This window comes from Ptychodera flava, chromosome 2, assembly GCF_041260155.1.
Source record: "Ptychodera flava strain L36383 chromosome 2, AS_Pfla_20210202, whole genome shotgun sequence".
NCBI lineage: Eukaryota > Metazoa > Hemichordata > Enteropneusta > Ptychoderidae > Ptychodera > Ptychodera flava.
Window position 1 is genome coordinate 26,391,053 of NC_091929.1, and position 14,297 is coordinate 26,405,349.

Below are 14,297 nucleotides of genomic sequence, written 5' to 3' on the forward strand. Positions count from 1 at the left end.
TACTTCTTCACGTCGTTTTAGTCTAATACACAAATGACACGAATTGTAACAGTTTTCTGATTAAGCTAAGTAGTCATAGCTGTATTCTTCTAGATATTCATTAGAATGTTTGAAACAATCAGGAACAAGTAACTGCTATTCAACATAATGAAACACGCGCTGCACAATATGGCGACTATAACTGGGTCATAACTACACTACAGTGATTGCGCTCCATTATTCCAGTCTGAGTTGTAAACACTCAAGTAGGTCGCCTTTACCTTGTAGACACGCTGATAAAACGTCACCTTTCACAGCCGAGTGCAACGCGTCGATCAACCAGGTCCAGGTATTCCAAACTCAATTACCGACCAGCAGCAAAAAAGTGAAAACAGTTGGTTTCCTCAAACATACAAGTGAGTGTGTAGCGCTAGTTGAAGTTACCAGGACACTTATTTATTGATAGCAACTAACGTGTTGCTTCGTGGTCATAAGGTCACGTCAGGTCAAAGAACTGTCAGTGGAGGGAATATGTTACGAACAGCACAATAAGGAAATAAAATTTATACCAGGCTAGTAAGTACGTGTTTAACTTCCCAGTTATAACGGAACTTTTCCCGGACCGTGGAGGTATTTTTCGTCCGTTTATGAATCATTGTATTTGATTTCTTATGATAAGAAAAGTATTCGCGACTGAATTTCAACATTTTGAGCCAGCTTTGAAGATTTGGACACTCGGAAGATAGGAGCTGTAACTTCTGACTTCATTTTGCATGCTACAGATATCAGACAATTACACTTAACGGCCTTCTGAACAAAGGAACGTGCTGGAAAGTGTTGTATGAACATTTTCAATACCTTCAATACACGACCACATTGTTTGAGGGTGAAGCCAGGAGTGTGAGAAACCAGTAAGGCGTGTTAAGACTCTAACAGTGTCCTTGACATGACAAAGGGACAGTTTTAACTTCATACTAATTCGTTGTATTCACTACTATCGGTTGCACTTTTAGTGCGAGTTGGGAATGACTGTTGACCTAATTGTGTTTGACCTTATTATTTAAGTACATATTAAGGTGGAGCTGCAGGTTGCCAACACAGTTTTGTTCAGAGGAATATTTCTCATCTAAGATGACAAGGAAACCCCCTCATACTATATTTCAAAAAGCAGAGAATCTAAAGTTTAGTATGGTGGCAATAGTTTACTTGAAGGATAAGGGGTGTATATTTGGGGTGAAAACCTCTATTGTGGTATGAATAATTAATTTAAATCAAAAATTTGATACTATTTTTTGAAATGTAATATTTCACTTCAAACAATAGTACATGTAGAGAAAAAAACGACTATTTTATTTTGCATTATTTATCCTCAGGCTAAATTGCATGGTTGAAAAACTGACACTCAAAAAAGTGATAAATATGAAAAACACGATTGGCTAAATGAATATGACTCGTACTCAAAATGTGAGAACTTTATTGCCAAACAAAATTATCGTTTTTATACATAGCGTTTAAAAAAATATGAAAATTTCAGAAAATTTGCCCGAGCAGGAGTGGAATTTAAGTCTTTGGAAATCTTTAAATTGGGAGAGGGGAGAACTCTGGAAATCGGGTAATTTGTATACATTTCCATAAATTAGCACTTCTTTATCAGGCAACTTACGACTGCTTGACAAGCTTTTAAGTGAGCCTAACCAGTGTTTCGATCTTGGTTAAAGAATTATTTAAAATCGAATGCATATTTGCAAAAACGTGATTCTGAGCAAAATACGCTGTGTTGGGTGCGGCGCCCAGTAAATTTCCCAATAACAAATGGGGCTCTTGGCGATGGATATTCATCGGACATGGATGAGCAATGTTTGTTCTGAAATTTTGAGATCCCCTTTGTCAACCTCGCCTCATTAAGTGTGCGAAGTTATAATTCTAGGCTAACCAACAGAGGTGCAGAATAGAGTTTTGTTGGACATGGTCCGTTTTTGGATCAAAATTTATTACATAATTTTCAGAGGACAATTTGCCCACTTTCACCTAAGTACTTAGGCCGTGCCTGATTTCAGGCTATTCAATAGCATTACAAGTTTCCTTTGCTTCACATGGAATAGTGTGGGACCTAAATTTGTTAACAGACTTTAGGATGACTTTTGACTGCTTTATTGACTATTATGTAACATCATGGATTATTTATATTCGATTGCTAGGCTAACAGGAGGTAACATTATTTTGACCATGAACAACTCTTGAACCAAACATATTTACCAGCTTTTTGCGCGACCGTTCGCCTACCTTTGCATACATCAGTGTCTGCAACACAGTAGACCTTTTGTTTAGTGAAATTTGGTATAATAGTAGGCTATTCATTCTAAGCCTATGTTACAAAATGTTGGCATTTTCAATTATGAGTATACCTAATTCTCGGCTATGTATTAATGTCACCAGTAAAGGTTTTCGGCGAGTGTTAGTAACTAGGGACACTTTTTACGGTCATCTGAATTGGGTTTTTGAGTCGCTAATGGATGGTTGTATTTTGTGTAACGTCGTAATACCCAGACAATAAAGTGATACTTTTTAAGAAATATGGACACTTTTGAAGTCACACCGATTAGTTCTATATGATAAACTAAATTGGACGTATTAATGGTATTTAATGAATTTAATGTTCCTTGACATTGTGTATTCATTGCTTGTATATTTATTTCGGTGCACCAATGGACCAAAGACCCGTTTACAGTAACCGTAAAAGGCAGCTGTAAAAATGAAAACAATGTTAGAATAACGAGAGTAACATTAGAGACATACACAGATCACAAATATAAATGTACATTTCGAAACATGAAATCCATATAAATTACAATGTTACAAATCATATGAAAATATTTAAAGTTGAAACAATGCACGCCTTTGAGAGAATTAACAAATCAATATAACAAGTGAACATGCTGATATTACCGTATTTTCTTTTTACTTGGCAACAGGTGAGTGTGAACATGTCAAACGCAATATAGGGGCATTTCTAATTTAAAACAAAACAACAAAAAGAAGAGGGTAAACAACAACATACAGGACCAATACAACGAAAAGAGCGGAAGTATAACTTGTACAAAGTTTGTAGTATTTTAATTGTTTGGACTGCAAGAGATTAGACAAGTCCAAATTCCAAGTCCAAGTGTTGGCATTAAGTCGGGGTAACATTTCACACCATGCAATGCATAAATTTAAAGGAAGAACAGTTATGGTATTCACAGCTTTGCTTATATCTATGACACATTTATGATTGCGTGTTGTTACTATGAAAGCAGGTGATGGTGATTATTCGAGACTATGTCGATATTTATAATATGTTTGAAAGTGCATGCTGATTGTTTTTATTATGTTATTGTTCCTAGTTCCAAATATTTGTTGTCTATTAATTTGTTTAGTTATTTATTCATTTATTCATTTAATTATTCATCCATCCATATTAGGCAAATTACTCCCGACCTGGTCAATACGGTGTATGCGAAAATGCTGAATTCTTTCACTACAATTGCTAATCATGTTTCGCGTTTCCAAGATTTATACCCTACTCTAAGAGTTTTAAACTGCGCCCCCGCGAGGTAGATCAGAAGAAAAACATAAAACTTTGGGAGTCCGAATATCTGTCCCCAAAGCGCATTCTACCCTAGTATACAATCCATTCTTGCGGTCATTGATACATCATAGTGAGTCTGTGAGAGTCTACATATGCTTTGATGTAAAAGTGTATATTACTTATATCCTTATGACTGAATTAATAATTTACACCTGGCATCTATCGTAATGAATACCCTTCATCAGAAATACTCATACCAAGTACTTTTTCAAGGCACTACAATAAGGTTTATATATAACACAGTACAAAACACATTATTTTATACGATAAATGCGAACACCCATTTCTAAAAATGTGTTCGGCATAACGATAAAAAATCATATCCTTGGTGGCAAAAAGCGAATAAAAAGATCAAAAGAGAGTCTGTTTCAAGGAATACGGCACAAATTCAAAAAGGTCGTAGAATATACATTTCTAAAAATAAAATACCTCTCAGCTAAAGTTTGGGACTTGCAAGTTTTCCCGAAACACAATTTTAAAAACTGTTAAAACAAATATGACGGCTAGCCTTTATTCTAAATATGATCATCATTTTCATCAAGATTAAGGAACAAAGATTGTCCTCTTGTATTGTCTCACCGAAAACATTGAAACGTCATTCAAGCTTTGCGATTTGCGCTAATTTATTTTTTCCTATAAAACATATATGCAGATTCTGCGTAACAAGTTTCTTGGCACTTAAAGTCGTTGAGTGTATGCCGGTGGCGACGCATCATTTGTGTCGGACTGCCCGCCCTTCACTTGATCTTGGCCGTAACAGGTTCCAGGTTCCTTGCCATAAGCGGCGCTTGTCCCTGCCGTAGGCACGGCGATAAGCTGCACGAACTTCGGCTGAGTCATGTAAGGACCTTATTGGAAACAATTAAAGATAATTGTTTCCTTTGTATCTTATACGACTGATGACAAGATATAAGCTTCAAAATGAATCATATACTATAATATACTATAACAATATTATAAGAACAAATAGATAGATAGATAGATAGATAGATAGATAGATAGATAGATAGAGTATATATATATATATATATATATATATATATATATATATATATATATATATATATATATATATATATATATATATTATTGAATAATAATGATGACAATGAGGCCAATATCACGATTTGTGGCCTGCGCAAGGGATGGTGATCCTGACCGAAATATTATGATGCTCGAGCCACAGGCGAGTGTATCATCAATATTTCGGTCTGGAGCACCAGCCCGAGAGCAGGCCATAAATCGTGATATTGCCCGATCTTCATGTGTCATTAATTTTATTCCACCGAACATTTGAAATCATCATAATATCCAGTATGTTTCTCTGCACATCGAACGACAGGTTAAAATAACTTGCAAATTTTTGAATGGCGCATTTTATTTATCTCCTGCAAGAGTACCTGGCGCCTGTATACTACAATGCCTGTGTGCGCTTCGAACTTGCATTTGAACAGCTAGCGCGTAGTTGGCGATAGTCGAGGGCAATAGCAAATCGGACCATGTTATATAAAATTTTTGGAATATTAGATTGCGGAGTTTAAGCCAATCACGAGATCAGTACAATAAATGAGGTGCAATAATAATACAATGTACTAATTATTGTATAGTTAAAAGTGTAATGAACTTGTAACTTTCATACGATTTTGGAAAAGTTCACTCGTCTTTATACGGTCTGAACAACATGATAACCAGATTGTGATAACTCAGAAAGTTTCTCAGTAGGTAGTATATTTTAGTGAAATATTATACTCTGTAAGTTGTACACTACTTACTATATGGCGGCGGTGCTCTCGGGCCACTAGGAGGCATTATTATCATTTGTTGGCCATATTTCGTTGTTGCCATTGGAGCCTGTTGTGGCACCCCCGCCGGGCTGAGCTATGTAATATACCTGTACAAAACGGTACTGTGAGTAACACTGGCAACATGGGCAAGTACGATTCTCTGCGTTTTTTCCTACCAAATATTCTTTGTGAAAAAGTTGGTTTTGCTTGTCTGCCTAGTCGGTTCGTTTAAGCTAGTTTTTTTATCGCAACTTTAAATCCACACTTGAACTTGAAAATTATCTTTCTTGGGTAAAAATACCGGTCCATAAACAAATGCTTGCACGTTTACGTTGCTCCGCTCATATTAAACATTGAAAGAGGAAGACAACATTGGATTGATAAAGACCAGCGATTGTGTACACCTTGTGAATTGAATAAGGTAGAAGATGAGTATCATTTTCTTTTGGTGTGCAATATATATATATATATATATATATATATATATATATATATATATATATATATATATATATTGTCGGTTCTTTTGTTAGTGATTGTTTGTGTTTATTGAATTGTCTAAACAACCTTGTGCCCAATTCCTTCTCACTCTAACATCTCGTACAAGGAACAAAAACGACAAACACATCATTATAGGCCAGATATCATATGATCAAACAATCCATCGCCTGACATCGCTTATTAATCATTTGTGCAGAAATTCTTATTCTTTATTTGTTCCACTAAGTCAACAGCTGAAATCTAACGTTGACGATTAAACTATAACGATGACTGGCTAAAATTTGATTCACAAATAAACAGATAACTTACGATCGGTTTAGTGTTCCTTGACTTACAGCAGATGGCGCGACAGCAATATATGGAATTGACAATTGCAACAACGAAGTTTATAAACACCAAGAACAAGATCACGCCCTCTATGGACTGTCTGAAGAACTAATATTCAGAAGGAAGATGGAATTAACCAGGTGGTTAACAAATTCAAGCCTTGGTTTCACTATTAGTTCTAGAAGTGATAAAAGAAAGTGATGCGCCATTTATGGGCATCAATCATAAATTACAACGATGATGATTAATTTTTGTAGCTTAATGACAAAATTGACCTCGCTCGATGAAGGCCAAACCCAATTGGGAACTTGAAATAAAAAGGTGGAAAACATCTGAAGATTACAGCAACAGCATTCCAAACATGTTCATTTGCATATTGATGCATACTAATGAAAGACTGACATTTACAAAAAATCTTCGTTTGATTCATTAAGCCACAGTCTGTGATTTACTTATCAGTCTCCGTATTTGTAATATCCTCTTAAGTAAACTAGTAACTGGCCAGTCGTTTATTCGTGAAATGTTCTGACAGTCCGAATTCTTCATTTTACCTTGTTATTCCATAGGAGGCTGCTTAAAATATCCAGCCTACGGGGTGGGCGGGGAGGGGGAAGAGGTGCTTCCGTCTTATCACAGGTCATGTAAAGGAAACTCCTCTATTGAACCTTTGCTGGTGCATTCACTGTTGACTTTGATCAACTTAATCTTGTGATAATCTAGTGACAGCCTCACAGATTAGTAACTTACCCTTGATTGCTTTAACGCATTAGACAATCAAATAAATCAGATAATAGACGCAACATGGTGATAAAATTTCGGTTGAGACTGTCAAAGGGTAAATACATGACACAAAGAAGGAGAAAAAGAAATCTTTTCAAAACTAGTGCTAGGATCATACCGTGACACCAAAGGGGTATTGGCAATACAAGTCATAGTCAAAACTATTAAAATAACACAAATATTAAGATAATATCACCAAACCTGTGATAAGACTAAGACAGCTATACTCCGCCCCTGGGGACGAACATTTAAGCAACCCCTCCCCCCATGATTATTTGTTTGTTAAACTATGGTGAAGATACTCACCCTGTTCCCGCAGGAGAAAGTTCCAAGACCGTATCGGTATTCATGGTAGCAAGGGTAATAAGCCTCCATCACCATGGTGGCCACCATGATGCCAAACAGAGTTGGGCAAAATAGAGAGGCGGTTAAAATGCACATCAACATGGAACTGATAATCTGGAGAAGCAAAAATAATGGACATGTGCCTTTCAGTTGTAACATTCTACATTTTCAAGAAGGTTAGGGAAGAATGTGCCTCGGGGACAGATATCCGGACTCTCAAACTTTTACAAAGCTTTTTTGATCTACCATATGTGGGGGCTCATTTTGATAAGAAACATTTTCACAGTCTTCATTTTTCGAAAATATAAATTTTTATTTTTTCTAGAGGTGACGGCCATTTTGTATTTCAAACTCCTGTAAATGTTATGCAATATGTTTCTCCAGTACCAAACTTGGCATAGTGACCCTTAATTTTTATTCCGCACCGGGTAAGAGAGTGGTCAAAAGTTTCATTGAGGAAACTGAGCACAAATTTAAGTCTTTCACTTTCGAGGTGTGAACCACCTCAAATTGTATATATGGTATTTGCTATTGGTCGCTTTGTTTCGATGTGTTTTAAAGTCCATATAGAAAATCTACTTGAAAAAAACAAAACCTTAATAAACATGGTATTTGATACCTGATAGCGCGTACATTGGTCTTGGGGATGAGACCAACAAACAGGTATTATCCAAGAATGAAAAACACTCGTGACAACACAAAACAGCTTAAAGGTAGTATGCCCTTCCAAATTTGAAGGCTATAAGTATTGCTCAAACTTCCCTAGGGAAATTTTCAACAAAACTCTTTAAAAATTAAGAATAAAATTCGAGGATCAACGTGCAAAGTTTAGTACAAGAGAAACAAATTATCAAAGATTTACCTCGGAAAAGAATTGTAAAAGTTTGAGGGTCCCAATATCTGTCCCCGAGACCCATTCTACCTTAATTATACAATATGCACCTCGAAAGTGAAAGACTTAAACCTTTGCTCTAACTTTCCTCAAGGAATCTTTCAATCATTCTCTTTCAAAATCAAGAATAAAAATAGGGGGTCACCGTGCAAATTTTGGTACTAGAGAAACAAATTACCCAAGATTTACCGATATTAGAAATTCAAAATGGCCGCCATCCCTGTGTTAACTCTATGGCGAAAAATACAAATTTTCAAATTTCGAAAAACTAAGCCGGTGAAAAGTTTTCTTTCACCAAGAGCTTTAAAATAAACCCCCACATATTGTATATCAGAAGAGAACTGTAAAAGTTTGAGAGTCCGTATGTCTGTCCCCGAGGTGCGTTCTACCTTTATCAAGATATTGCTCAACATTTGGGAGTAAGTCTTCAGAACAAAAACGATTGTTGTAGTGAGTTTTCCGTTTTTAAGGTCTATGTTTTCTGTTTTTATTCCCTTTTATTTCACTTTTTCGAACCTATGTTTACAAGAAATTTTATAAAGGAATATCCGCCTGATAAAACAATAAAATATGGAAATAAAGACAACTTTTGTTGCTTACCAAGCCGTTGGTCTTCCTTTTAGCTGCTAACACCCCGAGCAGACCAGTAACGAAGAACTGCAAGAAGTGGCAAAAATTTTCAGAATGTCTTAAAGAAAGTGTGACAGACGGAATACGGATAAAAGTGATAAATTATAAAAGCTTTTATCTTTGTCTTTTTGGGTTTTGCGTTAGGGAAACTTGTGTCTTAATCATGAAAAAACAATCCACGATTCATGAAAATATGGATACTTCTCTGATGTAGCTTTGATATTCGATCCCAAGTCCTCGGCGATGATCATTTCTCGCGCTACATGAGACATCATGAGATGTTGTCTGACTGTTGTGTTTGCCGGTCTTGGCCTCAAAGAGGAGAACACAAGACGCATTGAGTTCATGTCTGAGAACAGAACAAAGTATTTACTAATCTACTATTTTAGTTGACAAAGTGATATCAGGCAAGGCTTGATTTCCTCCGTGGTAAGTAAACAAAATATTCACTAAGTGAATCGATAAGCCACGCGGAATCTATTTATGAGGGGAGTATTTTCATCCTCAATTAAAAGCAGATACTCACGGTAGCCCCACACCAAATTGGTGCTGCTATGAGTGATATGTAGAGGGCCTCGTGCACTAGAATGACTATCCCAAATACCACGCAGAGGGAGCCAAGGACAATCTGCGTGGCGCCAAGGCGGCAAACTGTGCGGTGAGAGAAGTCACCCCTAGCGCCATTTGCTGCCTGTTGCTCCATCAAGTAGGTGACTTATATCTGTACAGTACACTACGGTATCGCTGTCTGTGTCAACACTCTCCAAGCTTCCTGAAAATGAACGCAAAAGTCAACTTTAAGGATTAAAATGTTGTTCAGCTCGAAAAGCAATGGTGCGAGAGAAAGTACAATAATTTTAACAAGCACCAGCTTTTACAGATACATCTCTTAGAGAATGTACAAAATTTTTGCCATGCACAACATACCTCCTCTGTACATTTTTAAGTGACGAATCTTTCTTCTGGAAGCATTCACAAATTTAATTTAGGTGAATAGTAGGTTAACTTTTTACTTGCTTTTAGGTTGCAAAATTGCCTTGTAAATTGAACAAGAGTTCCCAATATTTTTGCTAAGATCGCCACCATGATAATAAAAATACTAACCGTTTAAAAACACTTCAATTGCCTCAACGTCATGAAAGTCAACGTTCGTAAATGAGGTTTATTTAACTAATTGCAACGTGATTTGTTGAAATCGCGCATGTATGTATGTATGTATGTATGTATGTATGTATGTATGTATGTATGTATGTATGTATCTATCTATCTACGATCTATTTATTTATGTATCTGTGTATCTATGTATCTATGTATCCGTCTGTGATGTATTTATTTATCTACGTATCTATGTACGTCCGTGAAATGACCTAAATTGATTGGTTCAAACAATGACGAACAGCTGTAGAGGGAGGACGATTGGTATTTTGTAACGGCTGGATGTTCGAAATCGCTCTCTCTCTCTCTCCGAACATTAGCCAGTTATCCGTTTTCTCACAAGGAAAACTCCAATTCGAAACTATAACACATATCTACTGTCCCGGTCACCTCCACAATATCCCGTCATTGACTTATATCTGCTTTGCGTCGTTTGGTGGTCTTCCTTGAATGTTGCACATTAAGCACAAAAAATACAGTTTTCAAGACCGTCCCGTCCTTTTGCAATCTGCTGATACGTGAAAAATAATCCGCCCTCCGAAACAATCTTCTGTGCCGAATGTTTTTTGCGAACAATTATGTTGGCTGACATTAAACTTTTACTCCTCTAGTTACAAATGACGCGGTGATTATATCTTGTTCAGCATATAAAATTTCGCTTGATTAAAGTTTTAAATATGTGAAATATCGTGTAACGTTCACACTAAAATCGGGAGGTAAAGTTGATTAATATCCCTCAGTTCAGTAATTTCCCCGTGCTTCGCGTCTGTTTGTGCTATATCTATTGTCTGCGTTCTTTTCTTTATGACTGTAAATGCTTGGGTCATGATTTTGCGTTCATTCTATTTTTCGGATGACCTACACGTTTCTGAGATTTTTCAGAGTAAGCTCACATCTTTCAAGTTCAAACGTGACTTGAGAAATCAGCGCTTCCATCCTATCACGAAGCAGTAAGCAGTCAACTTTTCGGGGAGTTCGTGACTTAGAATACATTTTACGAAGCAACCCTGAACGAGCTTTGAGCACTATATGCATCTATCTGTATCGAAAATACTTCGTTTTAGCCTAATAGAAAAGTGGCCCAAATTTTGATAGTTCTCTGATTAAGCAGATTATTCATAGCTATATTCTTCACAATAATCATTAGAATGTTTGAAGCAATCAATGAGGGCGACACAATTGCATCGCGACAGACTTACTAACATAATTATGAAATTCGCGCTGCACAATATGGCGACCATAACTGCGTCATAACTACGCTCCAGTAATTGCGCTCCATTCTTCCAGTCTGCGTTGAAAACATTCAATTCAAGCAAGTCTCTTCTTTACCTTGTAGATACGTTGGTAAAACGGCACCCTTCGCACCCAAGTGCGATGAGTCGATCAGCCAGGTAGTAGGCAGTCAATCACCAAACAATAAAAACGATACTCACGTATCGTTTTCTTGCTCATAAGGTCACGCCAGGTCAAAGAACCGTCGTTGGAGGGAATATGTTACAAACACCGCAATGAAGGAAATAAAAGTCTGCACCAAGCCAGTCATGATGTATTTCACTTCCCTTGTTCTAACGGATCTTTTCTCGACATTAGTCGTTTGGGTATTTTCCTTTTATTAGCTAACGTGTGTGAACACGTGGGCTAATGTCATAGCGATGTCTGTCTGTCTGTCCCTGTGTGTGTGCGTGTGTGTTAGTGTGTGTGTGTGTGTCTGTCTGTCTGTTTACATGATAACTCAAAAACGCCTGAATATATTCAAGTCAGATTTGGTACACAGGTACCATATGCTACTTGCAAGAACTGATTAGATTTTGGTTAGTATGGCTTGGATATTAATGAAGTTATGCAATATTGTTTTTTTCCATACAATGGTTTGCCTATGGAGACGGTAATGACAGTGTAGACATATATCTACAAATACTGCACAAAATTTCATGAAACTTTTCACAGATGACAATTTCAGAACATTACCATGACAATGTGAGTGTCACGTCAATTATCTGCTCATTTGCATATTTAATGAACTTTTGTTATTCGTGAGATAACTATGAAATTCTGCACCAAACTTGATGATACTTGCAGTAAATATTGATCTGATATATATCTAATTATATTTAGAAGCATTGTGCAGTGTCAAGTTAATAAATAGCTCATTTGCATATTTTATGAAGTTTTGTAATTAGTCGTATAACTCCAATATAACTACATCAAATGTAATGAAATCTGCTGCAGATACTGATCCGACTGATATCTAACTGTGGTGTAAAGCATTTAGAAGTGTGAAGTTAATTAAGGGTTCATTTGCATATTTAATGAACTTTGTAATTACGTATATAACTCTAAAATTACGGCACCCAAGTCAGTGAAATCGGGTACAGATATTGTTCTCATAAATATCTAATTGTACTGAGTAACATTTGGCAGTTGCAAGTTAATAAGTAGCTCATTTGCATATTTTATGAAGTTTTGTAATTAGTCATATAACTCCGAAATAACTGCACCAAATGTGATGAAATCTGCTGCAGATACTGATCCTATAGATATCTAATTGTGGTGTAAAGCATTTAGTTGTGTGGAGTTCATTAGGGGTTCATTTGCATATTTAATAAACTTTGTAATTAGTCATATTACTCCATAATTAGAGCATTATATTTGATGAAAGTTGCTACAGATATTGATCTGGTAAATATTTAATTGTACTGAGAAGCATTGGGAATGTAAAGTTAATAATTAACTCATTTACATATTAAATAAAGTTTTGTAATTAGTGATTTAACTCTGAGAGTACTGTGCGAAAGTTGATTAAACTGCTACATATAATGATATAACAGATATCTGATTGTTCTTATTACACGGCTCACACGAATGTCGTTAATGTTGGTATGAATCGGGTTTATTGACAGGAATATTGAAAAACATACTACAATAAATCCTCGTCAGATATAGTCACTCTGGCAGTAGACCGTATACAAGTCTTGTCTCACCAGACGTCTGTCTTCCACTCCATGTTGTATGCTCAATTGAACTGCTATCAGAATATACAATGTCTGTCTTTGTTCTTGTGTTTTGGTTAGTGATTATCCTGAGGTCTGCAAATGTTGCATAACATCTCCTTGCTCGTTGTTCTGTCACTTTAAAATGAGACAGGTCAAAGGTACAATTGTTTAACACAACTTCATAACAGTCAAAAAGTATGCAGTAGTTCATGTCATACTGTATCATTTCATGCATCTAGTAGTATGTGATAAATGTCAATACATGTCGAATCTTCAGCAGTCAATTTCAATGCTTGATAACTAAGTTTGTAATTTTATCAAACTCAAAGTCCTTCCATTTCAGGGGTCACATTAGCAGGTCGACTTTTTCTATTGAGTTTATAATGCTAAAATTTTCTACTCTGTTTACTGGATATCCAACATTCTGTGAAGCGTAAAACACATGAGCATATTCAGTTCATATCTGGTTTAAAATATAATCATTGTATTTAATTCTCCGTGATAAGAAAATGTAATAATCACGATGGACCTTCAAATGGTTGGGTCCAGTTTTTGAGATTTGGTCACTCGTAAGAGAAGAGCTATAACTTCTCAATTAATTCTTCATGATATGGATATCAGACAAATTCACTTCATTCTTCTGAACAAAATATGTTGAATGGTATTGTACAAACTTTTCAAACTCATTTCACTTGGCACACATCATTGCTTAAGGTTAAAGCCATCCCAGCAGTATAAGGAAGCAGTATCCTAAGGCGTGTTTTAAGACTCTAAAAGTGTCCTTCACTTGACATGTCTATTCTAAGATCTTGACAAAGGAACACTTTTAAATATTATTTTGTTGTATTCACTACTATCCGTCACATATCCACTGCGATTTGGGAATGACTGTTGACCTACTTTTGATTGACCTTATTATTGAATTTCAAAGTTAACAAAGTGGGCTTGACGATCGGTTTTTGTTGGACATTGATGAGTGTGACACAATCATTTGTTCTGAAATTTCAAGATCACCTTCGTCAACTTTCATCTCATTAAGTATGCAAATATGTCATTCTAAGCTAACCAATAGAGCTGCAGGTTGTAGTCTGGTAGACATAGGCCCTTTTGGGATGATGAAATTTTATCTCACAATATTCAGACGAACTTTTGCCTACTTTCACCATATTACTTAGGTGCATGTCGGATTTCAGGCTATCTAATAGGATTATAAGATTCCTTTGCTTGACATGGAATAGTGTTGGACAAAATTTGTTCCAAGACTTCGGGATGACCTTTGATCT

General features: G+C 36.1%; 1 protein-coding gene across 1 annotated transcript; it reads right to left on the reverse strand.

Moving 5' to 3' along the window:
• Nucleotides 1–1,424: 1,424 nt before the first annotated feature.
• On the reverse strand, nt 1,425–11,465 carry LOC139117866 (membrane-spanning 4-domains subfamily A member 4A-like). The gene is made up of 7 exons (XM_070681103.1): nt 11,351–11,465; nt 9,393–9,638; nt 8,837–8,893; nt 7,306–7,458; nt 6,202–6,327; nt 5,380–5,498; nt 1,425–4,455 (listed from the first exon to the last, which is right to left on the reverse strand). Exons 2-6 carry the CDS (start codon nt 9,567–9,569, stop codon nt 5,406–5,408), a joined length of 606 nt encoding a protein of 201 aa, XP_070537204.1. The 5' UTR covers nt 9,570–9,638; nt 11,351–11,465; the 3' UTR covers nt 1,425–4,455; nt 5,380–5,405.
• Nucleotides 11,466–14,297: the final 2,832 nt, after the last annotated feature.